Raw genomic sequence first — 25,518 nt, 5'->3', positions numbered from 1 at the left:
TTACACCTTCGTTGTCATTCTCACTTTCATACTTATCCTTATTTTAATTCTTCTAATTATCATAATTTTAATTCTTTTAATTATCATAATTTTAATTCACATTGAAAATACAAAACCAAACCAAATTTAAATCTTGTTTTATTCTTTTTTTACTATCATTCTTATTCTCATTGCATTCTCAATCTCATTTTCATTGTTCCTCATCCTCATTTCGCTCTCTCCCTCATCTTCATTTGCATCTTCGTTGCCAATCTCTCATCCTTATCTTTATCTTCACTCCTGTATTCGTCATCATTCTTTCATGCTTCTCTTCATCCTTATTTTTTTCTCTCTCTTGTAATCATCTTCCTTATCATTTTCCCCTGCTTAGAATCATCATCATTTTCATTGTCATCAAGAAAGAATTAAAAAAGGTGACATCAAAAAATAAAAACAATTAAAATAATCGAGTGTTTTTTTTGGCCACCCAACAATTTTTTTTCCCATTTTGTTTACTTTTACAATGAATTAATTTTTTTTACGTACTCCATTACTTTACTAATTTAATTTTAATATTACCTAAGGGACTTACATTTCTTCGTTAAAAGAATAATGAACAATGTTTTTCGAGTTTTACAAAGTCATCAAAGTCTAAAAATAAACGTAGTACCATTAAATATAATTTACTGCCAACAATCATTTACTCAGAATGAATTATCTGTAAATTATAGTGTTATGCAATCCATAATTATGGTCACTTAAAGAAATTCTCGATCAACCAATTACTTGAAATTTTCTTACAACCGAAAACCAGATTCGGTACCGCTTGTTCGTGGATTCTGCTTTTCCAAATTAAAATTCAGACATTGATGCACGAAAACAAGCCTTGAGCAGAAAGCATTGACATTCGACCTTGCCGATCTCAGGTATCTCCACTTGCACGTTCCCATCTTTAACATAACAAGTTTTGCCGCGGTACTGATTACCGGTACTCGTTCCTCAATGGTGATACAGAAAGACAACAGTGTAAAAAATGGTGGACAACAACGAAAACATCATCCTAAGACACCACAGCATTTTCTCTCTCCTGCAAGAACGCGAGAACCTCCTGGAAGAAATCGAAAGTCTGAAGAACCAGCTCCGCGATGCCGGAATCTCTCCCGTGCGGAACCACGGGCGTCTCAGCGCCCCGGAACTGTCACAGCCTAAGCGGTCCTCGTTCAGCGAAACCAACAACTCACTGCGTCCAGAAAGTGAAGATGTGCGCCAAGTTATGTGCACGTACGACAAGAGGAGCGGTACCACCGACCTGGGTAAGCAGTACGAGTACCTGATGTGCGCCTTTTACGGTCTGAGGTTCGCCACGAGCGATCACGTGGTGGATTTCGAGATGACCACCAACCACCAGATCTACGGCGACTTTGATGACATTTGTCTGAGGGTCAAGTTTGTCCATGGAGGCGAACACACGTATCTGTTACAGCTGAAGCACACCGAGAACAAGAAGAGACTGACCGGCAACGTTTTGGCCGCCGAAAAGGGAGACTTCAGTCTGTTGAAGTACCTGAAGTCGTTCCAAAATCTAGCGCGCAGCGACCTCACTTACATCTTGTTCACAAACAGAACAGCGAGCTTTGAAGAAGAGACGCGCCTCTCTTTAAAGGACGTGGAAATCGTTGCGAAGCAACACGAAGAAATCGTCAGTGAAGACTTGTTGAACACGAACCACGCACAAGAATCGGTCTTCCAGTTTGACACGGTTGAAGAGGAGGAATGCAGCATGAAACTGTTTCTGAACCGATTCTATCTCTTCGCCAACCAGTGCAGCGTTGCCAAAGTGAAGATTTGCATCGCTGACAACTTGAAACAACTGCTGGAATGCGACATTTTTGACAGTTTTACCAGTTTCATGAAGACTTGGTGGGGTGGAAACTTTATCCTCACCAAAAACGATATAATTGCGAAGTTGGCTGAGCTGGCGTTGTCGCCTTACATACAAACGATCTCAGACGAGAAGTGCACCGAAAGGAGCCGAATCCTCACCACAGCCATCAGACAATTTGATTTGACTCTTGTCCAAAATTTAGACGGTCTTGTAGAGAAGGTTTGGAGTGAGGAGGTGGAAGTTCGGGAAGTGAGCATAGCAGCACACAAGTATGGAGTCACATCTCAGAGCATCTCAAATCTGGAGCAATTCACAGCGGAGCAAAGTACCAAAGTGGAGTGGTACCTCGACAAGACTCCTTTGATAGTCAAAGTGAACCAGGCCAAAAGAGGACAGATCAAGAGTGCGGTCAGTCTGCTTGAAAGAATTGAACCCAAGAAGAAAGTCTTGCTGATCGGAGACTTCCAGAAAGACGATTTCCCTCACTGGAAGGTCTTCGAGACTTTGTACGACCTCCCCGAAGACCTCTACGACCACGTGGTGCAAAACTTTGAAGTGTCGCTGCAAGACCGCCACCCCATCTGTCTAGAACGCTTGTTTGACACTCCCAGAACTTCGAAAATCTTTGGTACGAGGGAGTTGTTCCAAATGACTCAAGACGCTCTTTTGATCGGCGACAAAACAATCGACTTGCCAGAATCCTACATCCCCAGAACTGTCTCGAGCAAGTTTCTGGACGTGGAACGAGTCCTGGACAACTGTCTCAACTCCGACGACCTCCTCATCATCATCGCTACTCCACAATTTCGCAAATTTCTCGAAACCGCAAATCTGAATTTTTCGGAGCTCGTTGGTTACCACCAAAAAAGCGACTCGTCGATTGTTTTGACCACCAAGTGCACCAAGAGCCAGTTTGATCGAGTCGTCCGAGCGACGACCAAGCGCAGAGTCCACCTCATCCAGATTTTGGACGATGGAAGTGCAAGTCTGGTGCTGAGCACTGAAAATGCCTTTCAGTCTGAAGAAATAAGGTGCGAGAGGGAGCCGATTCGCGAGGATGAGATTCATTCGGTTTTTGATCGTCCCATCAACGTGCTCTGCGCCCAACCTGGCATCGGCAAGTCGACCATGATCAAGTATTTGGCCAAGACTTGTCCCCCGGATTGTTGGAGCGTTCGGGTCAACTTGCGTAAATTCAATTCTCTTTTGAAACAAGAACCGGAAGAAGAAGAAATCTTGTTGCACTTTTTGGGACTGGAAGGTATCGGTGATCACATGCTGCTGGACAAGATCAAGTGGCTCTTCTTCAAAAATCGGAAGATCTACTTGTTTTTGGATGGCCTGGACGAAATCGAGAGCAATTGCGTGGATTTTGCTTTGGACTATGTGAACTACATCGCTTCTACTGGTGTCCACGTGTGGGTGTCCTCTCGACAAAACCTTCAAGAAGTTGTGACCACTCGCCTCAACATTTTTCCCATTGACATTCAAAAACTGAACCAGAACGAACAACAGAAATACATAGATGAGCGTCTGAAGACAAGGTACCAACCGTACGAGATCCAGAAGATCTCCAAAGAGATTTTTGACAGCACTGTTGTGGCAAGGACCCACAACATGCTGGGAATACCTTTGCAGCTCTACATAATCACTGAGAACTTCCTAGATGACAGAGAGCTCTACAAGAAACTGAGCGAAGGAATTTTTGTCTTGACCAAAATGTACCAGATCTTTTTTGAAGGGAAACGGAAGCACCTGTACGAAAAGGCGGGGGTACAAAACGACCAACAACTCGGTTTCAACTTCAAGCTTCACCTGGAGCTGTACGAAATCCCCGCGCTGAAGTGTTGCCTAGACCAGAACGCTTTCAACAAGTTGCAGCTGCAACTGAACCACCAAGACCACGACTTTTTGGAAACCATCAAGAGCGAGGGAGATAGTTTTGGAATTATCAGTCAAATCAACGACGAGGACAGAGCAGTGTTTACCCATCAAACGTACGCCGAGTATTTTGCGAGTGTGTGGTTCAAGAAAAATTTTGACAAACTCAGATTGCTACGCGACGAGTTCAATTCCGACAAATACGAGAACTTGAGGATGATCTTCGACATCATGTTGGCCCAGAACTGTCCGCTACATCTCGCTGTGATTTATCGCAACCGAGAGCAAGTCAAGAAACATTTGGGGAATGTAGATATGAGAGACGAAGGAGGTCGGAGTCCTCTCCATCTGATTTGTTCTTACGGGAGCAAACATGTTCCGCTAGAGTTGGAGGGAAGTTTGTATCTGAATCATTTCTACCACGACGAGAGTCAGTTCAACGGTGAGAGTCTCCAGTATCGAGAGATTTTTCGAGATTTGTCTCGTTGTGACCCATTCGAGCTTGATGCGGTCTTCCAGTGGACTCCTTTAGACTATGCCGTCCAATTTCAAAGTTTGTATCCTGTGGAGCAATTCCTTGACAGACACGGCGACAAAATCAATTTGGACAATCTTTACAAAACGTTGAAAACTGTCAACTTCACTTACTACGCGTCTAAACTTGGATATCCCAACTTGCTGGTGGCGGCGATCGCAAAGAATCCAAACGTGGTTTTTTTCAGGATCGGCGAAGACAAACTGTCGTTCTTGCACGTTGCCGTCAAGGGAGTCAACGCTCTAGCCCTTCCCAAACGAGGTAACCTGGTCGATTTTTGTTTTGTTTTGTTGTAGTGATTCCTTGGGTGCTTTGTAGCTCACATCTACATCAAAATAATCAACATCCTGATCGACAGCGGCATCGATGTCAACATCAAAGACAAAAATGGAGCGACACCTCTTCATTGGGCCGTCGTCAACGGACGCTACAACGTGGTGAAGACGCTTTTAGACAAGGGAGCTGACGTTAACGCCGTTACCAACAAGAGCGAGACCGTGGTCCACCACGTCCTCCAAAACTGGCACCAGCAGAGCAAAATCTTTGGTAGAGACAACACCGACGAGAAAAAAATCGACATGAAGGTGATAGAGTTGTTGGTACAAAATGGGTTTGACGTGAATGCCAAGACGAGCGATGGGACAAGCGTCCTGCACTGGACATCAGAAAAAGGACACTTTGGAATTGTCAATCTCCTAATCGCGAACGGTGCAGATGTCAAAGCAGTCACAGCAAGTGGAGAGACAGTGTTGCATTATGCAGCTCGTGGTCGGAGTACCGATCTTGTGGAGATGTTCGCAGAGGTGGGGATTGACGCAAGAGACATCAATGGGACCTCTGCTTTGCACGTAGCTGCACAGTATGGTCGCCACAGTGTGGTAATATCACTCCTCCATTGTTCCTCCCGGCACTGACTGTATTTTGCTCAGGTGAAGACTCTTCTAGAGCTCGGGGCTGACGTCGGAGCCACCACGTCCCAATCCGAAAGTGTGCTCACCTTCGCAGTGAAAACCCCCGAGCCAAAACTGGAAGTGATCAAAGTTCTCTTGGAGAGCGGTGCCGACGCCCAAACCAAAGACCTGGAGGGAGTCACCGCCTTGCACTGGGCGTGCGAACGCGGTCACTTGGACGTGGTCCAACTCCTGCTCGACCACGGTGCCGACGTCAACTCCACCACAGTGAAGGGGGAAACTGTGTTGCACTACTCCAACCCCAACTCCCAGATGCTCACTTTGCTCTTGAACAACGGTGTGGACGTCAACGCCGAAGACTCGGACGGGATGACAGTGTTGCACTGGGCCTGCAAACGAGGCCAGGTCGGTTTGGTCAAGACCCTCCTCGAGTGCGGTTCCGACGTGAACGCCACCAACTCCAACGACGAGACCGTCCTCATCTACACCGTCAAGCAGCGCAAGATCGACATCGACATCGTCAGGGTATTGGTACGCAGTGGTGTGAAAATCAACGCGACTGACAAAGACGGGGTGACCGCGCTGCACTGGGCCGCGGAGAGGAGACAGTACGAGGTTGTCAAAGTGTTGGCAGAGAGTGGCGGTGATCTGGACTCGCGTACGAAGACAAACGAAACCGTCTTGCACCACGCGTCGAAGACGTGGAGGCCTAATCATGAGATTGTGAAGTTTGTCGTGGCACTTGGTGTGCCAATCGACGGGCGAGATGATGAGGGTGTCACCGCTTTGCATTGGGCGTCCAAACAAGGCAACTACGCAAACTGCCAACTTCTCGTCGAACTAGGCGCCGATGTCAAAATGACGAGCAAAAGCGAAGAAACATGTTTGCATTTCGCGGCAAAGGCGTGGAAGATCAACGACGACGTGATGCAACTCTTGCTAGACAGAGGAGTCGAAGTTAACGCTGTTGACAAAGACGGTAAAACCGCGTTGCATTGTTCTGTGGAGAAAGGTTTCCACAGAAACGTCAAGGTTTTGTTGAACCAAGGCGCAACCATCGATGCCGCCACTCACAATAATTTGACTCCGTTGCACTATGCCGTCTATGGTGGCCACTTCAAGATCATCAGACTGCTTCTGGACAGAGGTCTAGACCTCCACAAAGTAGACGCTAGGAACGCAACTCTTCCGTTGCACTTTGCTCTACGAAATGGACACCTGAAAGAAGAGTTGTTGATGATGATGGCTGTGACGATCCACGACAGGTTTCCTCTACTCTCGTGGAAACGCTACTCTTATGCAGAAGTCACAATGTACTTGCAAGAAGCGCAACCTTATCTGGAATCGCCGTCGGTACCATTGGTAAGTCCACCAACAGCGTTTGCAGTAACTCATTTTTTACTTAGATGAAAAATATCTCTATTGCTTCGACTGTCCAACCAATGAGTACGTTTGACCAGATCAAGGAAGTCGTTGTTAAGAATGTCAGAGGTACCACGGATTGTTTACAGAAACTCTTCAGCTCGTTGTGTTGTATAAAGGTATTTTCGAAACTATTTCCAAAAACTTTAAGTAATTGTGTTTTGTAGAGTCCCAAGACGCCCGAAACTCCGACATTTATTGTTCATTGTCCGGGATTCCTTACAAATGAGGTATGCAACGAACCTGGATGCAGAACACCAACAAATCAGTGAGATACGTATGTTTGTACTTAATACAAAGGTTCACAAATTGTTATAAAATAAAAAAGCGCCAAAATATAAAAATGTGAAGTTTTTTTGGTTGTCAATACCTAATTAGAACAGCTACAAATAAAATTTCAGCTGTGAGTGAGTATGAAAGTGAAAAAGAGAGTGGGAATCGAAGTGAGAATGGGAGTGAGCATGAGAATGTCGATTATATAAAATGAGATTGAGAATGGGAACGAGAGTAGGAATGAGAGTAGGATTGAAAATCATAAGGAAGTGAAAATTACAAAGAGGACGAGTGTAGAACCAGAAAAAGAATGTCGATTGTATAAACTGAGATTGAGAATGAGAACGAGAGTGAGAATGAGAGTAGGATTGAAAATCATAAGGAAGTGAAAATTACAAAGAGGATGATGATGAGGATGAGAATGAGGCTAAGAATTGGAGTGAGAGTGAGAATGGGAATCAAAATGAAAACGAAGACAGGAAAAGCGATTGGATTAAAAATGAGAATGAGAATGAGACGGAATTGGATCGACCTTAAGAACGAGAATGAGAGAAAAAATGAAAATTGGAGCGAGAATGGGAATAGCGATGGGATTGCAAGTAGGAATGGTATTAAGAATGCAAAAATGAGATTGAGAATGGAAACGAGAGTGAGAATGAAAGTAGGATTGAAAATCATAAGGAAGTGAAAATTACAAAGAGGACGATGATGAGGATGAATGAGACTAAGAATTGGAAGGAGAGAGTGAGAGTGAGAATGGGAATGAAAATTAGAACGAAGACAGTAAACGCGATTGGGTTAAAAATGAGAATGAGACGGAATTGGATAGACCTTGAGAACGAGAATGAGAGAGAAAATGAAAATTGGAGCGAGAATAGGAATAGCGATGGGATTGCAAGTGAGAATGGTATTAAGAATGCAAAAATGAGATTGTGAATCGGAACGAGAGTGAGAATGAGAGTAGGATTGAAAATCATAAGGAAGTGAAAATTGCAAAGAGGACGATGATGAGGATGAGAACGAGGCTAAGAATTTGAGAGACAGTAAGAATGGGAATGAAAATTAGAACGAAGACAGGAAAAGCGATTGGATTAAAAATAAGAATGAGAATGAGAGAATGAGAATGAGAGAATGAGAATGAGAGAATGAGAATGAGAGAATGAGAATGAGAGAATGAGAATGAGAGAATGAGAATGAGAGAATGAGAATGAGAGAATGAGAATGAGAGAATGAGAATGAGAGAATGAGAATGAGAGAATGAGAATGAGAGAATGAGAATGAGAGAATGAGAATGAGAGAATGAGAATGAGAGAATGAGAATGAGAGAATGAGAATGAGAGAATGAGAATGAGAGAATGAGAATGAGAGAATGAGAATGAGAGAATGAGAATGAGAGAATGAGAATGAGAGAATGAGAATGAGAGAATGAGAATGAGAGAATGAGAATGAGAGAATGAGAATGAGAGAATGAGAATGAGAGAATGAGAATGAGAGAATGAGAATGAGAGAATGAGAATGAGAGAATGAGAATGAGAGAATGAGAATGAGAGAATGAGAATGAGAGAATGAGAATGAGAGAATGAGAATGAGAGAATGAGAATGAGAGAATGAGAATGAGAGAATGAGAATGAGAGAATGAGAATGAGAGAATGAGAATGAGAGAATGAGAATGAGAGAATGAGAATGAGAGAATGAGAATGAGAGAATGAGAATGAGAGAATGAGAATGAGAGAATGAGAATGAGAGAATGAGAATGAGAGAATGAGAATGAGAGAATGAGAATGAGAGAATGAGAATGAGAGAATGAGAATGAGAGAATGAGAATGAGAGAATGAGAATGAGAGAATGAGAATGAGAGAATGAGAATGAGAGAATGAGAATGAGAGAATGAGAATGAGAGAATGAGAATGAGAGAATGAGAATGAGAGAATGAGAATGAGAGAATGAGAATGAGAGAATGAGAATGAGAGAATGAGAATGAGAGAATGAGAATGAGAGAATGAGAATGAGAGAATGAGAATGAGAGAATGAGAATGAGAGAATGAGAATGAGAGAATGAGAATGAGAGAATGAGAATGAGAGAATGAGAATGAGAGAATGAGAATGAGAGAATGAGAATGAGAGAATGAGAATGAGAGAATGAGAATGAGAGAATGAGAATGAGAGAATGAGAATGAGAGAATGAGAATGAGAGAATGAGAATGAGAGAATGAGAATGAGAGAATGAGAATGAGAGAATGAGAATGAGAGAATGAGAATGAGAGAATGAGAATGAGAGAATGAGAATGAGAGAATGAGAATGAGAGAATGAGAATGAGAGAATGAGAATGAGAGAATGAGAATGAGAGAATGAGAATGAGAGAATGAGAATGAGAGAATGAGAATGAGAGAATGAGAATGAGAGAATGAGAATGAGAGAATGAGAGAATGAGAATGAGAGAATGAGAATGAGAGAATGAGAATGAGAGAATGAGAATGAGAGAATGAGAATGAGAGAATGAGAATGAGAGAATGAGAATGAGAGAATGAGAATGAGAGAATGAGAATGAGAGAATGAGAATGAGAGAATGAGAATGAGAGAATGAGAATGAGAGAATGAGAATGAGAGAATGAGAATGAGAGAATGAGAATGAGAGAATGAGAATGAGAGAATGAGAATGAGAGAATGAGAATGAGAGAATGAGAATGAGAGAATGAGAATGAGAGAATGAGAATGAGAGAATGAGAATGAGAGAATGAGAATGAGAGAATGAGAATGAGAGAATGAGAATGAGAGAATGAGAATGAGAGAATGAGAATGAGAGAATGAGAATGAGAGAATGAGAATGAGAGAATGAGAATGAGAGAATGAGAATGAGAGAATGAGAATGAGAGAATGAGAATGAGAGAATGAGAATGAGAGAATGAGAATGAGAGAATGAGAATGAGAGAATGAGAATGAGAGAATGAGAATGAGAGAATGAGAATGAGAGAATGAGAATGAGAGAATGAGAATGAGAGAATGAGAATGAGAGAATGAGAATGAGAGAATGAGAATGAGAGAATGAGAATGAGAGAATGAGAATGAGAGAATGAGAATGAGGGAATGAGAATGAGAGAATGAGAATGAGAGAATGCTGAGACGGAATTGGATCGACCTTAAGAACGAGAATGAGAGAGAAAATGAAAATTGGAGCGAGAATGGGAATAGCGATGGGATTGCAAGTGAGAATGATATTAAGAATGCAAATGACCAAAAAAATTCAAGAATTTATTTTTTACTTTTGTTAATTCTCGGATTATTATTATTATCATTATTGTTGCACGTTCCTAATAATTGAGCGATTTCAGACAATATTAACAACATTGCAAGAACTTGACAAATAGTTCTGAGCTTATCATTTATTCAAGAGAAAGACTTTCAAACAAATCAGTTGCGAAGAACCATCGCTAAATTTTTTATACGACGCGCTCATACTTGTCGATGAAAATTTGATGTGATTGCTTTTTGATGACTCCCCTTTTTATCGATAGAAGAAGTAGTACAAAGACGTGCGTTTAGAACCGCGAACCATGGACGAATTCAAAATGTTGAAATTATTGTTCACCATAGGAATAGTTTTTGCTTCAACTCCACAACGCTACATTCGGAGGGACGGTGTTCTCTTGAAATGCTACAGATGGCTTTGGGCTTTATTTTTAACAGCGATGATTCCACTCCACATATTACAAGAATTCATATTTAACGAAAACAAGGACTTGTACCAGCTTCTCGAAATGCAAGCAATTATTGTCCAGGACGCCATCAACATGTACTTCATAATCGTCTTGGGAATTTGCAAGAAGCGACGATGGTACGATTTGGTCGAGAAGCTGAAAGACAGCACAGGACTGACTCGGAACCAAACAAAAACCAAATGTAATCACTACTTTGTATTCTTTGCTCATTTGTCACTCTATTTGTTTGTGATGGTTTTGTACACGACCACTAAAGTGTTGTACTTGGAAGACTACGACGAGTTTAAAAAGAACAATGTGCAACTCTTGCACCAGTACTTGACGTTTTTCAACAAGTTCCAACTCTACTCCATAACTAAAATGTTTTGGTCGAGGTACCACGGACTTAAACTGTCACTAGCACAGTCTTTACGCCGCAAAGTGTACAAAAACGGACGAGATGTGAACCTTCTGATTAAGCAAGTGGGACGGAAAATGTACTTTTTGAAGCAAACCACCGACATCTTCATTCAAATGTTCGGCTGGATCCTGGCACTGATGATTTTCCAATCCTCTCTAGAGATTCTGAAATTGGTACCGATCTTGGTACTATTCATCAAGACAAACATAAATGATGCAGGACTGCAAACCATAGTAGCAGCAAGCGCATCAATGATCTTCATCAACTTCGTGAGTAAACTTTTTATGTTCTGTTGTTCTTCTAAGAGGTACTTTTTAGGTTTGGACTCTACGAGTGATTCTCATGATTGACTGTGTCGTACGAGAGGGTCACGAAATCACTGCGATAAGTCGTACTTTGGTGTGGCGATTTCAGAATTGCACTTGGAAGAGAAAACTCCAGTTGCACGAACTTGTCGATATTATTTCGATGAATTCGCCCAGTTTCTCTGCTGCAAATTTTTTCTACGTCCAGAAATCGACGATTCTTGGGATGCTCAGCAATGTGGTGTCTTTCGCCATAATCACCATCCAGTTTGAGCTTCTCAAGTACAATTATTATTAGCCAGACCTGTTCGCTCTATTCAATGTCGTCATTTTTGCTCTGCTCTTATTACTCTTTGGTCAACACTGATTACTTAAAATTTAGGCTTCAAGAACTCCAACTCTTTGATGTTAGAAGAGTGAAGAAAATAAATTATATTGTTTTTTTAATTGGTTTTTATTATGTCAGTACACTTTATTGTGACATACAGGGTGTTATTGAAAGTTGTACAGATATTTTAACCACGAGCTACTGGCTTCGTGTAGAACTCGAAAAAAATATTTAAAAAATTCTGTCAAAAAATAAAATGACATTTATTTTTTGAGCTACAATTTTTTTAAATTGCTTTTAGTTTTCTACGTTGTCCTACAACCTCGTAGGTAAAATTTCGGCACATTTTAAAAATACACCCTGTATATCATGTTTTATAAAATGTACGCAAAGTAACCTGTAGGAAATATGCTTTAAAACAAGGAAACCACATTGGTGTACGTTTTATGAAATATGATATACAGGGTGTATTTTTAAAATGTGCCGAAATTTTACCTACAAGGTTGTTTGACAACGTAAAAGACTAAAAGCAACTAAAAAAATTGTAGCTCAAAAAATAAATGTCATTTTATTTTTTGACAGTTTTTTTAGATATTTTTTCCTAGTTCTACATGAAGCCAATAGCTCGTGGTTAAAATATCTGTACAACTTTCAATAACACCCTGTACATGTGTAAAAAGTTTACCGTAATAAACACGGAACTTTCTTACTCCTTGTTGAAAATTTGATGTGATTGCTTTTTGATGACTCCAATTTTAATCGATATCAACAAGAGAAAAAACGAGTGTTTAGATTTAGAACCACGAAGCATGGACAAATTGAAGTTGTTAAATCTAGTATTAAATCTTGGAATAATTTTTGTCCACGTCTGGAGCGAAGATTAATTAATTTAATTAATAAAATTACATAAATGGTAGACAGTTGTTTGGAGCTCCTCAAGAAAGATAGCAACCTGCACGAGAGGAATCACTAAGACCAATGATATTAAACACTTTAAAAATTAATTCAATTCTTTTATCTATTTTTATTATTTGCTTGCCCTTAATATAAAACCTACAAATTATTTATCTAAAAAATATAAGTATTTTGACAAACCAAGATTGATCAATAAAGTTAAAGATGTACTTATTAAATATTGTGCAATTGTTTTCTTCACAGCGTCTCTTTCATTTCTTGTTTAAATTCACTTAACCTACAACAAAAAATATATTTCCGAACTAGCAAAGACACAACATTACTACTTTGAAAAAGTCATCGTCCTAATCTCTCTAGAGGTGATAACAATTTTGAACCGCTTTTTTAACTGTTGGACCACTTCTTGGCTCGTAATAGAGTCCATTCCCAGCTCCGGGAGTGTCGCGTAATGACTCACCCTCGTAACATCATTGATACCTGAGGAATTATAAGGCATGAACAACAATGAAAATGTTTCTTTGAAATGAGATATTAAAAATGCAACAGTGACAAAAAATAGTCACCTAATACGTTGGCAACAACTTCCAGGACACCTCCGCTAACGTCATCCTTCTTCCGTTTTTCTGCAATAATAGTGCTCGACACAATGGTGTTGTTTTGATTCAAGAATTTATCTAGCGCCTCAAGACACGTTGATATTGGTTGCGGAATAGTCCCAAAAATTTCCTTCCCTTTGTAGCTTTTTTGCAGCTGAGCCACCATCCCCACCTAAACTATTGATTAACACAAGTACTTGTAAATGTTTACAAAATACTTCTCCGATAGCACTCCACTGGATAGCCAATGCAGGAAAACCATCTCGTTTCCGCTGTTCGCAGATTCTCTCCATGACGGAATTCGCCATTCCGTAATTGGTTTGGCTGGGAAAGCCTTGTCCACAGGAAAACGAAGAGAACACAACGAAATATCTTAATTGGGGACAAGAGCGTCTCGTGATTTCGTCTAAATGTCTGCTTGACTGCACTTTCGGGGCCAGACAAGCGGTGAAATTTTCCACACGTTGGTTTTCGAACAGTCCATCTTTGAGCACCATGGCTAAGTTGAAGATTCCGTCAATTGGGCCCAGTTGGTTTGCTTCTTGAATTAAGCTTAAACAACCACTTTTAGAACACACATCACTTGTGGAAATATGAACTGAAACCCGACGAGATTTCAGCGAGTTCACTCGTTGGGTTTGATACCCGTTTATGAGACCAAATCTAGACGAGAGTACCAATTTCTTTGCGCCTCTCAGTACCAACCAATTTGCCAGTTCCAAACCCAACCCTCCAAGTCCACCGATTATGACATAAGTTTTGTTAACATCGCAGTAGAACCTTCAAAAACGAAATGCAAAAATTTTTTTCGAATCTCCGCAGATTACCTAGGTACTGCTTCCAATAACAATCGATCAGATGTTCCAACGAGACTTTCATTTTCTTCTCGAAATTTGATTAAAACTTTTCCCGTGTGTTCGCCCACTGTCATGTACGCTTTCTCAATCTCATCATGTCCAAAAACATTCGCGGGGAGAGGTTTGACGTAACCACATTTGATTCCTTCAGCTACAGCTTTTATCAGTTTTTGCTTCACTTCGGAAGACTCTCCAAACAAGGCGTCTAACATCACACCGTGATAACTTGATCCTTTTTCTAACAGATGAAGATCAAACGAGCTCTCATAATCTGAATCGCACTTTCCAATCTCCACGAAGGTACCACCACGTGCCAAGCAACTTACAAAAGTTTCAAGTTTTCCACCCATCGGAGAACATAAAATAATGTCAACACCTCGTCCTTTGGTCTCCTTTCTAATCACTCTTTCAAATGAATTTACTCTGAAACTACCGATGTGACTTTCTAAAAGCATCGATTATTTAGATTAGGTCGCCAGCAAAATTATTTAATTGCCTGAAACTTGAGGAAAATTCTTTCTAAAACAATCTCTTTGTTCTTGTGTTTCGACACTCACAAAAATATTACATTTGTAGTATAGAGCTACATTTAAAACGGCAAGTCCTATGTTACCAAGAGAAGAGTGAACCAGTATGGAAGTACCAGGATTTAAACTCCGCTTCTGAAAGATCTGTAGGTACTAGTACCAAAACAAAGAAGACGAGTACCTACCAATAACAATGCATAAATTACGATGCTATATGTGGCTGGAACAGTTGCAGCGTCTTCTAAACTCCAATCTGGTGGTACCGGCCAAGAAAAGGCTGCATGAGCAGGAACAAAAGTTGACAAAACACCACCAGCAACCATTCCCATGACTCTGTTGCCTCTGTTTTTAATAGAATGATGTTTGATCAGCACAAGGAACAGTATTTTATTCTCTTACTTGGAGTCTCGTCCGCTGTATTCATTTCGTTCGAAAAATTCCTCAATCACTTCATTCGTAAAAACAATTTCCTTCCAAGCTGTGACAATATTTTTATAATTTACAGAACTATAAAATACCTGCAAATAGATGTTTCATTAAAGATTTTACATTTTTTTCTATCATCACTTGAATAATGTCTTGATCTTTATTAGCTGTCAAGGGAGGTCCTTCGATCCATTCTAAAGTGGGTCCACCTTCTTTATTATCAACACCAATATAGACATTACTTTTCGGATTCGTGCCACAATTTTCGAGTTTGAAATGTCTATACGTTCCCCATTTTGCTTCTTTGTAAACATTGATCGCTCGATCCTGCTCGATTTGTTGTCGGTAGAATTTATCGAATGGATCGAAATCTGGAGCTTCGTCCATCACGAAGAAACACTTAACTTTCTTCCCTCCAGGTTCTCTTCTGATGCACTTCGCGAAACCTAGAATACCTTCAAGCTGTTGATTTTTGCAGTGGACAACAACGTTACTCTCATTTTTCAGTGAGTCTTGCAGTTCATAAATCCACTCAAAATGTGTTGACGATATTTTGATAAAATCTGAACTTGCAACAGGTTTAGATCTTTTGAAAAGTATCAATTTCTCGTCTTTTGTAGTGTGTTGGGTTAAAATTGTAATTCCACGCACTTCGGCTGAATTAAAATCTTTATCTTCTCTTGTTAGAACGAAACCATCTGCACTTAACACATTCAAGATTTCTTCCAAGAGAGAAGGTCTTTGAAATATATTTGTTGCAATAATGAGCGACAGATTATTTATACGTGCGAGAGCAAGTGACTCAATTCTTATTTCCGCTAAGTTTTCTATTTTATTTTTTGTGGAAATGATCAAATCAGGATAAACTGAAGGAATATCTTCAAGAACATTTTTGACCAAAGGCATCAACATTGTAGATCTAGCTTTGGTGAAGTGATCGATTAATTCCACCGCTCTTAATTCCTGTTCCATAGATTCCTCCAACACGATTTGGATGTTAATCCTAACAGATTGACTCAAATCTAAATGAGCTTCATTTGGAACGAATTCGTACTTCTCATTAACTGGTTTTTGCAGAAGTTTTTGCTTTGGTGTTGACCGAACTCGCACATCAAAAATTTCTATTCCTCCAGATCTACAACAAAAGTATGAAATCTTTTTACATAATGGATCTTAAGATTCCAACTTGATGGTTTTATTTTCCTTGTAAACATGAACAGGCACGAGAGGCTTCTTCACGGAAACACCTTCAACTAATTTTAAATGTTTAACGGGATCAATCGTAATTTTCCTGATCGCGACTGGAAGGTACTGAAGTCTCGAATCCACACCGAGAATACTCATTTGGAGCATGTTATCCATAAAAGTCACCCAATTATCTTCCCATTTGATCAAACCTGACGTTACGTCGGCATTACATTTAGCAATTCCTTTGAATTGATCGCTAAAAACTCTTTTAAATTTTTTGTGCGTTGGAAACTAGTTGACAGACCTGTACCCGTAACCTCTCAGATGTAACTCTCTGTAGATTTCGTCGGATTGTAAAATATTCGCAGCAACACCTTCATTAAAATCAGGAACATCAGTGTCATCATTCATGTTTTCAACAGAGAGAATCCTTCCTGTTGCAACAAGTGTGTTGTCTTCCATAATTTCAAAATTCCCGCTTCCTCTTTGAATCGACACATTGAACGTGGTGTAGTTACTCTCACTTAGTGTGACAGTTCTGATAAATTTACAATTTTCAAAAACAACCGGACAAGTGTTTTGTAGTGCTGGCGCAAAGAGTTTCCACACTAAATGCAAATAACCAGAAACGGGGAACAAGTTGCGACCTACAATAATAAAAATAAGAACACAATCAGAAGAAGGTTGTCAACTTACCTCCAATTACGTTTCCTTGTAAATATTTGCATTCTTCAATCTGAACATTGATTGATTCTGTCATTTGCATCAAATTGTTGAGAGTTGTAAATTTGTAGGTAAGCCAGTCTTCATCGTGCTTCCATTTGACCAAAGATGATGTGTTGGGTGTCATTCTACTTACAGGAAAATTAACTGATGGGTACAACTTGTGAAGTTGAGGATTATGTCCTTGCAAGTATAAACTACAACAACTTTGCTGTTACAAAAGTTGAATGAAAGAAAATAAAATACCTTCCCAAGATCTGTATAAATAGATTTGGATTGTTTGCAAGAAGCATATCTCTGTCGGAGAGATCCAATAGAATAGAATTTTTAGGGATGATCTCCATTTCGTCTTTTGAAATGCTCCGAATAACTTCTAAATTGTTATTTGTGTCTTTTTCTATCTTAATAATTGCTTGTTGAAGTGTTTCTTTCAATGTTAACACTTGGTTGAGGTAAGCGTGAGCCAATTTGTTGAAAGAATTTGTCCAAATTCCTTTTGGCTTTAACTCAAGCTCTTTCAGCAAGTCTACAATTCCAAGTTGCACCGCAATTGCTCCTATATTGTCATCACAACAGTTTTTGTTCTTGTGGTAAAGGAGGTTCATCATATTTTTGTTTAAAATTGTACTAATTCTGAAATAACAAATTTTGTTAAGAATATCAAGTTCTTCTCGTTTCAATACTCACTTTTCCATCGTCGTTGCAAAAACTGGGAAGTTTGAAAAATACATTCCTACTGATTTGTAGGAAAGATCAAAATTTCCAAATTTTATGTAAAATGGGGGAGGTTGGATGGAGGGAAAATAAGGTGATGTTTCTAAGTGTTGATTTTTTGAAAGTATAGTGAATCCTCTGTAAGGATGAGCTGAAATGTTTCTCTTAAACACTTGGTGGATCAATCCGACGTGTTCCACGTTCACTTGTTTTCCATTCAAGCCTTTCAAAGTTGTAATAACTGCTTCTTCCGAGCGTCCACTGACGCAAACTAGTCTCGGAAAATCATCCATCACTTCTCTCTCTTGTGATTTATTTCTGACAAAACGTTTCAGTATCAAATGACCGTTACTCCCTCCAAATCCGAAATTATTAATCCCAATAACCACATCGTCTCCTTCGAGAAACGTCTTCTTCGTCACCGGTACAAGTCTCCCTTCCTCTATCCCGACCATTCCTTTTTTGACTTTCTTGAGATGAAGATTTGGAGCGACAACATCATTTTCAATTGCCAATAGAGCTTTCATAACTGAACAAACACCAGAGGCGGCTTCGGCGTGCCCCACATTTGATTTAACGGAGCCTATGAGTAACGGTTTTTGACGAAGCTGCCCGAGACCTTCGTCGATGACTTCAACTTCTTGTAAGTCCCCAACTTTCGTACCGGCTGCGTGGGCTTCCACAAAACTGACTTGATCAGGAGTGATTCCACATTCGTTGTAAACTTCCTTTAATAATTGAACTTCTGAGGGAGATAGTAAACCTTTTGGTTTGAACCCGTCGCAACTGATTCTCGAATGATGAATCTTGAAAAATCAAGGCTTGTACTAAGAAATGACAAAAACGGTTCGATGTCTTTGGGTACTTACTTGAGCATAAATTCTTCTTGAGCCCTTAGCTTTTTGTAAAAAAACACAACCGACTGCCTCGCTCCTCACATATCCGTTAGCACTTTCATCGAACACTTTCGAACAACCGTCTTCGCTCAGAAGTCCAATTCTACAAATTATTTACTCAAATATCCTCTCTATCTAGATTGTCTACGCTTTACTGATAACACTGAAGAGTTGGACCTGGATGCACCAGGATGTTACCGCTTCCAACTAAAGCGTTATCACACTGGCCAGTCCTGATTGCTCTGAAGGCATTATCTAAAGCAGTCATGAAACTGTTGCAAGCAGTGTCCACGACAAAAGATGGACCTTTGACTTGAAAAAAATAACTGATCCTGTTTGCCATCATGCATCTCAGATACCTGAAACAAATATTTCTATTGGAGAAGATTTCTTCTTATTGCTTACCCCGTAAGACCGAATTGTTGATTTTCGACGAATTTGTCCAGGAATACCTCTTCTGATTCGCTCCAAGAGCACCCCACGAAGACCCCAGTGTTGGTTCCTTGCAATTCAGATGGATGGACTCCACCATCCACGACTGCTTCGACAGCGACTTCCAGCAACTTTCTAGTCAGAGGATCCATATTGTGGGCTTGTCTGGAATGAATCCCGAAGAATCCGGGATCGAATTTGGACACGTCAGGAATTGTTCCCACTTTTTTGAGAATATCAGGGCAATGCTCGTTCCATCTGTGGGGATCATCCCCAACCATGTTCCTTCCTTGGAGTAAATTTTCCCAAAACTCTTCGACGTTGTGACATTTTGGAAATCTTGCAGACACACCTAGAAATTTAAAGGAGAATGTCTAATGCCTTGATTGAGAGAATTCACCTGAAATCACCACTTCTTCTCCCTCTGAGGGACTTGCAAGCCATTTTCCATATTGAAAATTTGTACCTGCGTTGTGGCTCATGACTTTACGAATATCGTGACTGCTTTTTAAGATGACTATCTGAAAAAACTGACTTCAATTTTTCATTGTTTAGTGGATTTTTATACTACACTTATGAATAAGTGTATTCAAATTTAAACAAATGCCTTATTTAATTCAAATAACTCAATAGAAAAATTGTTACATATTCTATTGTCTCTGTCAATGCATTTTTTAATTATTAATTTTTAATTATTGTATTCACGTTAAACAAAGAGAAATTTTAATCACGATCGTTAACATATTACGTAGTTGCATAGTGCAATTTACTTCCGCAATTTATTGTTACTAGACATTTTCTTCTCCTATTGGCGACAGTTAATCTTTCATTCTGATCACGAAGAATCACTGATTTTATTTTAAGGAATTATTTTTAAATCTAGGATTTATCTATTCGCACTTGTTCAAAACGTAACTGACAATGAGCAATATCGTTAATATTTGCATTTGCTTCTTTGTAATAAATTTCTTCAATTCATCGTTGCAGTTATTGTTAAATAAGTATATGCACATTTAGTCATGAATATGCCAAACTGATGAACAACATTTTGATCACATTGTGTACTCGTACTTATGATTTTTTTTATTCGGCTTTTATTGCTTTAACAATTTACCCATAATTCATTTGCTAACACAAATTGTCACACTTTTTTAAATTCTCGAGGCAGAACATCCATGCAGAAAAAGGAAAGGATACATTTTTCATTCCCCCCGACGGGGGGCGGTGAGGATGGATGCGGAAGGAAGGTGGTAGGTACTGTGATCTGTGATATGAGACATACCACGATGTGATGATGTGGGGAAACATATGAAAAAACCCACACCTTGTTAGGCTGCAACGGGGTTAGAACCCGGGACCTCCCGCATGCAAAGTGGCGCGCTAGGCGCTTGGCCACGATGCTCGGTAGAACATCCATGAGCCACCCCATAACAAGGAACTGCAAAGTATAAACCTTGTATTGTGTTTTAATTTCCATTTTTATCTCATGTTTACTGCAAACAGTTTTTTGTTTACTTGTAATTGGCTGAAAAGAAATGTTATTATAATTAAATTCTCATAACATGTGTTTCCGTTGCTTCAAAGTTGCTCTAGGTATATGTACAAAAAAGTGCATGTTTTAATTACCTGTCATTAAAATGTTTATAACTACATATAATGTTTTACTTTGATGATTATAATTTTATATATAAATACGCAGTTTGCTAATAGAAACTTCAGTACATGTCATTAGAATTCAGTCGTAGTTCTTAAAATTTATAAAAAAAATTTTAACGAAAAATGTATTTTACAACTGTCGTCCTTTCGGTCTGCACGATTCTCGTTTTATTTTTCTGCTTCTTACGGAACAATAAATTTCGTAACGATTCAAAAACTACAGATCCTCCTGGACTTCCTTTTTTGGGAAACGCGCTAGAACTCACATCCACCAGAGGTATAAAATTTCTCGTATATTTCCACCAACCAACAAACTTATTTCAGCTGTTTTAACAACTTTTCTTAAATACACAAAAACCTACGGTGACTTCTTTAAAGTTCGAGTGGGGCCGTTTCGTAGATTATTCTTGACGTCTAATCATCAAATTCTAGAACATGTTTTAGGAGGTACAAAATTCTTGAGAAAGTCTGATCTGTACGATTTTCTTAAACCTTGGCTAAGAGACGGTTTGATCACGGCGAGCGACGGTGAGTATCACAACGTTGCAGTATTTTTTTAACTAATCTTCCAGGAGAAATCTGGAAGACACATCGACGCCTTCTGACGCCAACGTTTCACTTTGAGATTTTGCAACAGTTCATAGAAGTTTTCGAAAAATGTGGGGACATCCTCGTGGAAAATTTTCAAAATAGAATTGGACACAGTTTCGATATTTACCCTCACATCACATTTTGTACTTTGGACATAATTTACGGTGAGGTGTTGCTTTATTTTACGTCAGTGAGGTTGAAGTTTTCCTTTAGAAAGTATAATGGGAGTAAAATTACATGTTCAAAAAGAAAGCAATACGGAGTACGTTAGAAGTGTCCACGATATGACAAGAATAGTTATTGAAAGGATTGTTTCTCCGGTACAAACCCACGACTTTCTTTATCCTTTTACAAGAAACTACCGCATACAGAAACGAGCTTTGGAACATTTGCACCGACAAAGCTCCGAAGTGATCAAGACCAGAGTAAAAGAGTTGGAAGATATGAATAATAATGGGAGTAGCAGCAAAGCGACAAAAAGTAAAAAGGTATTTCTAGATTTACTTCTGGAGGCTAGAATTGATGGACGAAAACTGACCCAAGAGCAAATACGAGAAGAAGTGGACACGTTTCTTTTTGCTGTAAATTATTTCACACCTGTCCTTCTCTGAATAAATTGGAAGCGTTCCAGGGCCACGAAACTACAGCTTCTGCGATCAGTTTTACTCTATTTTGTCTCGCCAACCATCCGGATGTCCAAGTACGCAGCAATTTCTAGTTTCCGCCAGTTGATTGATTTCTTTTCAGGAGAAAGTATTAGAAGAGCAACGGTCCATATTTCCAGACGAAAGTGAAATCAAAGTCTCGTACGCAGATCTACAAAATATGAAGTATCTAGAGTTGGTGATCAAAGAAAGTATGAGACTTTATCCCCCTGTACCACTTATTAGTCGACATATCCCAACGGATACAAAATTTGGTAGTTCTGCACAAATCTAGAGCTTTCTCTAATAATCCTTCAAAATCTTCAGGCGATAAACTTCTACCAGAAGGAGATACAGTTATGTTGTTTATCTTTGGGATTCACAGAGAGGAGAAGTATTTTGAGGATCCGGAAAAATTCTGTCCAGAGCGATTCGAGAGCAGAGATGGAAAGTTACCCTATGGATATATACCCTTCAGTGCTGGACCGCGAAACTGCATCGGTGATATTTTCTCAAGAGTTGATCGGTCTTGGTGATGATGTTTGTTCCAGGTCAGAAATTTGCAATGTTGGAATTGAAAAGCGCAATTTCCAAAATTGTGAGGAATTTTGAATTGCAACCGGCTTTTCCAGTACACGAGTTACAGTTGGTAGCCGAGTCTACTTTGAAATCTGCCAACGGTGTAAAAGTCAAAATGCAGCCCAGAAAATTTTAATTTTTTTCTTCTATTTGCTCAAAATATTTTGCACTTGGTTTCGTTATGCTTTGTTTTGGTAACAGTATTGTTTAAATTTGATTTGTCATTTATATAATTATTAGTGGGATATTTGGTCTCTTTAAGTATTAAAAAACATATAATTTTATCATTTTCTTATTTATTATTTTTCTCACATTAAGGGTTTTCCATTGTAACGTTCTTAGAAACACACAAACGATACAAAAATCAGGAAAAGAAGCAATAACGTATCTCCTTACCAGAAAATGATGCAGCAGCAGCAGCACCGAGACCAAGATATTTTGTTACAAATCTTTATTAATTGCCAAATCCGCTTATTATTAAAGATAAATTATGAACGGAATAGCTTTGTAAGAGAAGCGTTTTTGAGGAAATCTGTTAGAAAGGAAAAGAAATTCAAAATGAATTCATTTTGACTATACAGGGTGTCTTAAAATTATCGTATTCCAAGTTCGGGGCTTAGTAGGGGACATCCTGTTGACCAAGTAAAAATGTTTAAAAAAAAATTTCTGTCACTTTGAAAAAAATATCAAAGTTGCCAATATTTGTTCAAAAGTACCTGATTAATATTTTAGCTATGTTGTACTTCCCTTTTGACAAAAATTGAACAAAATAAAACTTTCATTTTTTCGAGATAAAAATGTTTTTTCAAGAAATGTCTTTTCATTTATATTTTAATATTTTACATAATCATCCTCACCATATTTCAAAATGAATTTGAAGAAAACGTGATGAAAAGTTTGAACCTTCAGACCCATATATCTTTGTCAAGACCCCTCCTGTATTTTTGATTTTATTTTTTCGAGATTCCTGAGATTTTTCCCTACAAAACCCCCGACTTGGAATACGTTAATTTTGCGACACCCTGTATTATGTCAGACGAATATACCAGCATATAATTTTGATACATGTAAAACACGCTGTATTCTGGTTAGGCCCGAGAGCTTTAGCTCGAGGGTTTAACCTTTGAAAAAAATGCCCAAATATCAACGAGTAAAATTGTCTAAAGCAAAAAGTTTATCAGATAGGAAAAATTAGGTCGTGTTATTTGTGGCAAGATTAATTCCAGAATACAAACTTTAACGTCAATTATTTATTTATAATACCTACAGTTATTAAAAACACAATAATTAACAACAATTTGAGAACCTGACAAGAGTAGCATGCAATTTTAATCACTTCTGACAGATGACACAGTAGCAGAACGTTTTATTCGCGATAAACATATTTGATTGGACGAGAGCAAGCGTTCTGATTGGCTGAACACGCACGTTTGATATACGTGGGAATGAATCACTATTAAAGTTTGTGTAAAAGTGAATACAATAATAAGTCTAGCATACAAATGCATTGGCACAAAAACAATGGAAAACCGAATTCTATTTCGCCGAATTAATCTATTTTTAAACGCACAATCACGAATATGTAATGATAGAATTAGTATTTGGGTTTATAAATATTATAATGGTCTGGCTAGGTTGGCTATATTATGATTTTTATTTTTTCGAAACTTTAACGAAATCCCTTAACGAGCAAGTTCTTTAATAGTTTAATTAGCCTAATTGTATGTTCTTGAGTCTGAGAACGACACTAGTAAAGGTTATGTTTCTTAAAAAATGTTTAGATCTCTTTGGAAGTTTCTCCGGAACGAAACAATTTACAAAGTGAAGCTTTAATAATGATTTTGTATGTAAATTTAACAATTTGAAAAATAGATCAATATTGTAAAACAAAAGGGCTGCTGCTCTGCCTCTAGAATTTAAAAAAATACATCATCTTGTGATAATTTGTGTTGACAAATTAATTATGGTAAAATCGTTTACGAAACAAATGATATGTCCCATAAGTTAAAACAAATTCCTTAGGATAATCGTTTCTATCAGAATAAAAAAAAAATCATAAATAAAATATAACTCAAATGTTGTTTATTATTTTGCCACTTGTAATTGACATAATCATGACATGACTAAATGTGCATTATTCTTATTTGGAAATGAAAGTAACAATGAATTATAAAAATTCATTATAAAAAAGCAATAACAAATATTAATGATATTCCCTCCCCAATATCATTTACATTTTAAACGGACCATCATACAATTTGACAATAAAATTTGTCTATAAATTCATTAGAACCAAGTTAAATCGACAATCACGCACGACAACCCAGTTACAAAGTACTTCAGAAAAGTTCAAAGTTGTGATCTTAAGTGTATTTCGCAGTTTAGACACAGCAACTTGATACTTTTACAAAAATTGTTAATAATAAATTAGCAATTTTTAATTTACAGTGAACTTGTAAGTGTGTTTGCAAGATTTTCTACAGGCGCATTCCGGACGTGTCCAAATTCGATTCAGAATCCTCCAAGAAAATTTAATGGTGAAAGGTATTACAACATTTTTTATTATACAGAAAGTGTAATGTATGTAAATAGACAAAGCTTCAGATTTAGATTCATTCAATGAATTTTACAAATAACAAATAGGAAATAATGAAGCGTTCTCGTTTATTTTTGTTTTTGCCATACGGCTTTTACGGTACCTTTCGATCTGCCGTTTTTCACTTCCTATTCCTTATATCCTTTGCCTATCCTTGCTTCAGGTGGTGCGGCGGGGCTCCGGGGCACTTTCCCCGGAGACATACACACGCATCCATGGCCCGGCGAAGGTTCCTTCCTTGAAAAAAATCCTCCCCTTCGATGGGATTCGAACTCACTAGCATCGGGACGGCGACCTCGGAGTACTTTCTCCGATAGCCATGCGGCCACCGAGCCACCACCTTCTCGTTTAATATTACTTGTTTATATTACGCATCCACTACACCAATAAGTGTTTTATAAAAATTCATTAACACAAAAGCAATAGAAAACTGAATTCATTTTCTTTCAGATAATTTATCTCAAATCGCATAGTTAAAACATTCGTGACGATAAAATTACTCTTCGAATTTTTGTAAACTAGATTACGTCACAAGTCATGGA

At 38.7% G+C, this 25,518-nt stretch overlaps 4 protein-coding genes across 7 annotated transcripts; 3 read left to right on the top strand and 1 right to left on the bottom strand.

Moving 5' to 3' along the window:
• The first annotated feature begins 610 nt into the window (after nucleotides 1-610).
• LOC138127527 (uncharacterized) lies at nucleotides 611-6,967 on the top strand. 3 transcript variants are annotated; one of them, XM_069043562.1, is made up of 6 exons: nucleotides 611-1,292; nucleotides 1,463-4,541; nucleotides 4,599-5,158; nucleotides 5,210-6,553; nucleotides 6,598-6,732; nucleotides 6,781-6,967. In XM_069043562.1, exons 1-6 carry the CDS (start codon nucleotides 1,125-1,127, stop codon nucleotides 6,883-6,885), a joined length of 5,391 nt encoding a protein of 1,796 aa, XP_068899663.1. In that variant the 5' UTR covers nucleotides 611-1,124; the 3' UTR covers nucleotides 6,886-6,967. The 3 variants fall into 3 exon arrangements, with proteins under 3 accessions (XP_068899663.1, XP_068899660.1, XP_068899662.1); XM_069043559.1 differs by having other exon boundaries at nucleotides 611-4,541; XM_069043561.1 differs by having other exon boundaries at nucleotides 611-4,541; nucleotides 6,598-6,724; nucleotides 6,781-6,916.
• A 3,285-nt stretch (nucleotides 6,968-10,252) lies between these two features.
• On the top strand, nucleotides 10,253-11,729 carry LOC138127563 (uncharacterized). Its single transcript, XM_069043623.1, has 2 exons — nucleotides 10,253-11,272; nucleotides 11,322-11,729. The coding sequence occupies exons 1-2, from the start codon at nucleotides 10,439-10,441 to the stop codon at nucleotides 11,604-11,606; spliced, it is 1,119 nt and encodes a 372-aa protein (XP_068899724.1). The 5' UTR covers nucleotides 10,253-10,438; the 3' UTR covers nucleotides 11,607-11,729.
• Nucleotides 11,730-12,636: 907 nt separating this feature from the next.
• Nucleotides 12,637-19,464, bottom strand: LOC138127526 (fatty acid synthase-like). 2 transcript variants are annotated; one of them, XM_069043558.1, is made up of 19 exons: nucleotides 19,311-19,464; nucleotides 18,884-19,262; nucleotides 18,634-18,837; nucleotides 18,452-18,581; nucleotides 17,556-18,388; nucleotides 17,115-17,501; nucleotides 16,842-17,065; nucleotides 16,450-16,792; nucleotides 16,144-16,401; nucleotides 15,099-16,092; nucleotides 14,931-15,049; nucleotides 14,717-14,873; nucleotides 14,501-14,666; nucleotides 13,975-14,449; nucleotides 13,366-13,927; nucleotides 13,115-13,319; nucleotides 12,878-13,028; nucleotides 12,762-12,828; nucleotides 12,637-12,704 (listed from the first exon to the last, which is right to left on the bottom strand). In XM_069043558.1, exons 1-18 carry the CDS (start codon nucleotides 19,390-19,392, stop codon nucleotides 12,789-12,791), a joined length of 5,709 nt encoding a protein of 1,902 aa, XP_068899659.1. In that variant the 5' UTR covers nucleotides 19,393-19,464; the 3' UTR covers nucleotides 12,637-12,704; nucleotides 12,762-12,788. The 2 variants fall into 2 exon arrangements, with proteins under 2 accessions (XP_068899659.1, XP_068899658.1); XM_069043557.1 differs by having other exon boundaries at nucleotides 12,637-12,828.
• Nucleotides 19,465-20,652: 1,188 nt separating this feature from the next.
• On the top strand, nucleotides 20,653-22,645 carry LOC138127555 (cytochrome P450 4C1-like). Its single transcript, XM_069043609.1, has 8 exons — nucleotides 20,653-20,843; nucleotides 20,891-21,094; nucleotides 21,139-21,321; nucleotides 21,371-21,738; nucleotides 21,789-21,857; nucleotides 21,905-22,076; nucleotides 22,129-22,302; nucleotides 22,353-22,645. Exons 1-8 carry the CDS (start codon nucleotides 20,690-20,692, stop codon nucleotides 22,514-22,516), a joined length of 1,488 nt encoding a protein of 495 aa, XP_068899710.1. The 5' UTR covers nucleotides 20,653-20,689; the 3' UTR covers nucleotides 22,517-22,645.
• The last annotated feature ends 2,873 nt before the right edge of the window (nucleotides 22,646-25,518 follow it).

The sequence above is a fragment of the Tenebrio molitor genome, chromosome 4 (genome assembly GCF_963966145.1).
Source record: "Tenebrio molitor chromosome 4, icTenMoli1.1, whole genome shotgun sequence".
NCBI lineage: Eukaryota > Metazoa > Arthropoda > Insecta > Coleoptera > Tenebrionidae > Tenebrio > Tenebrio molitor.
This window is presented reverse-complemented; position numbering and strand designations above follow the sequence as displayed.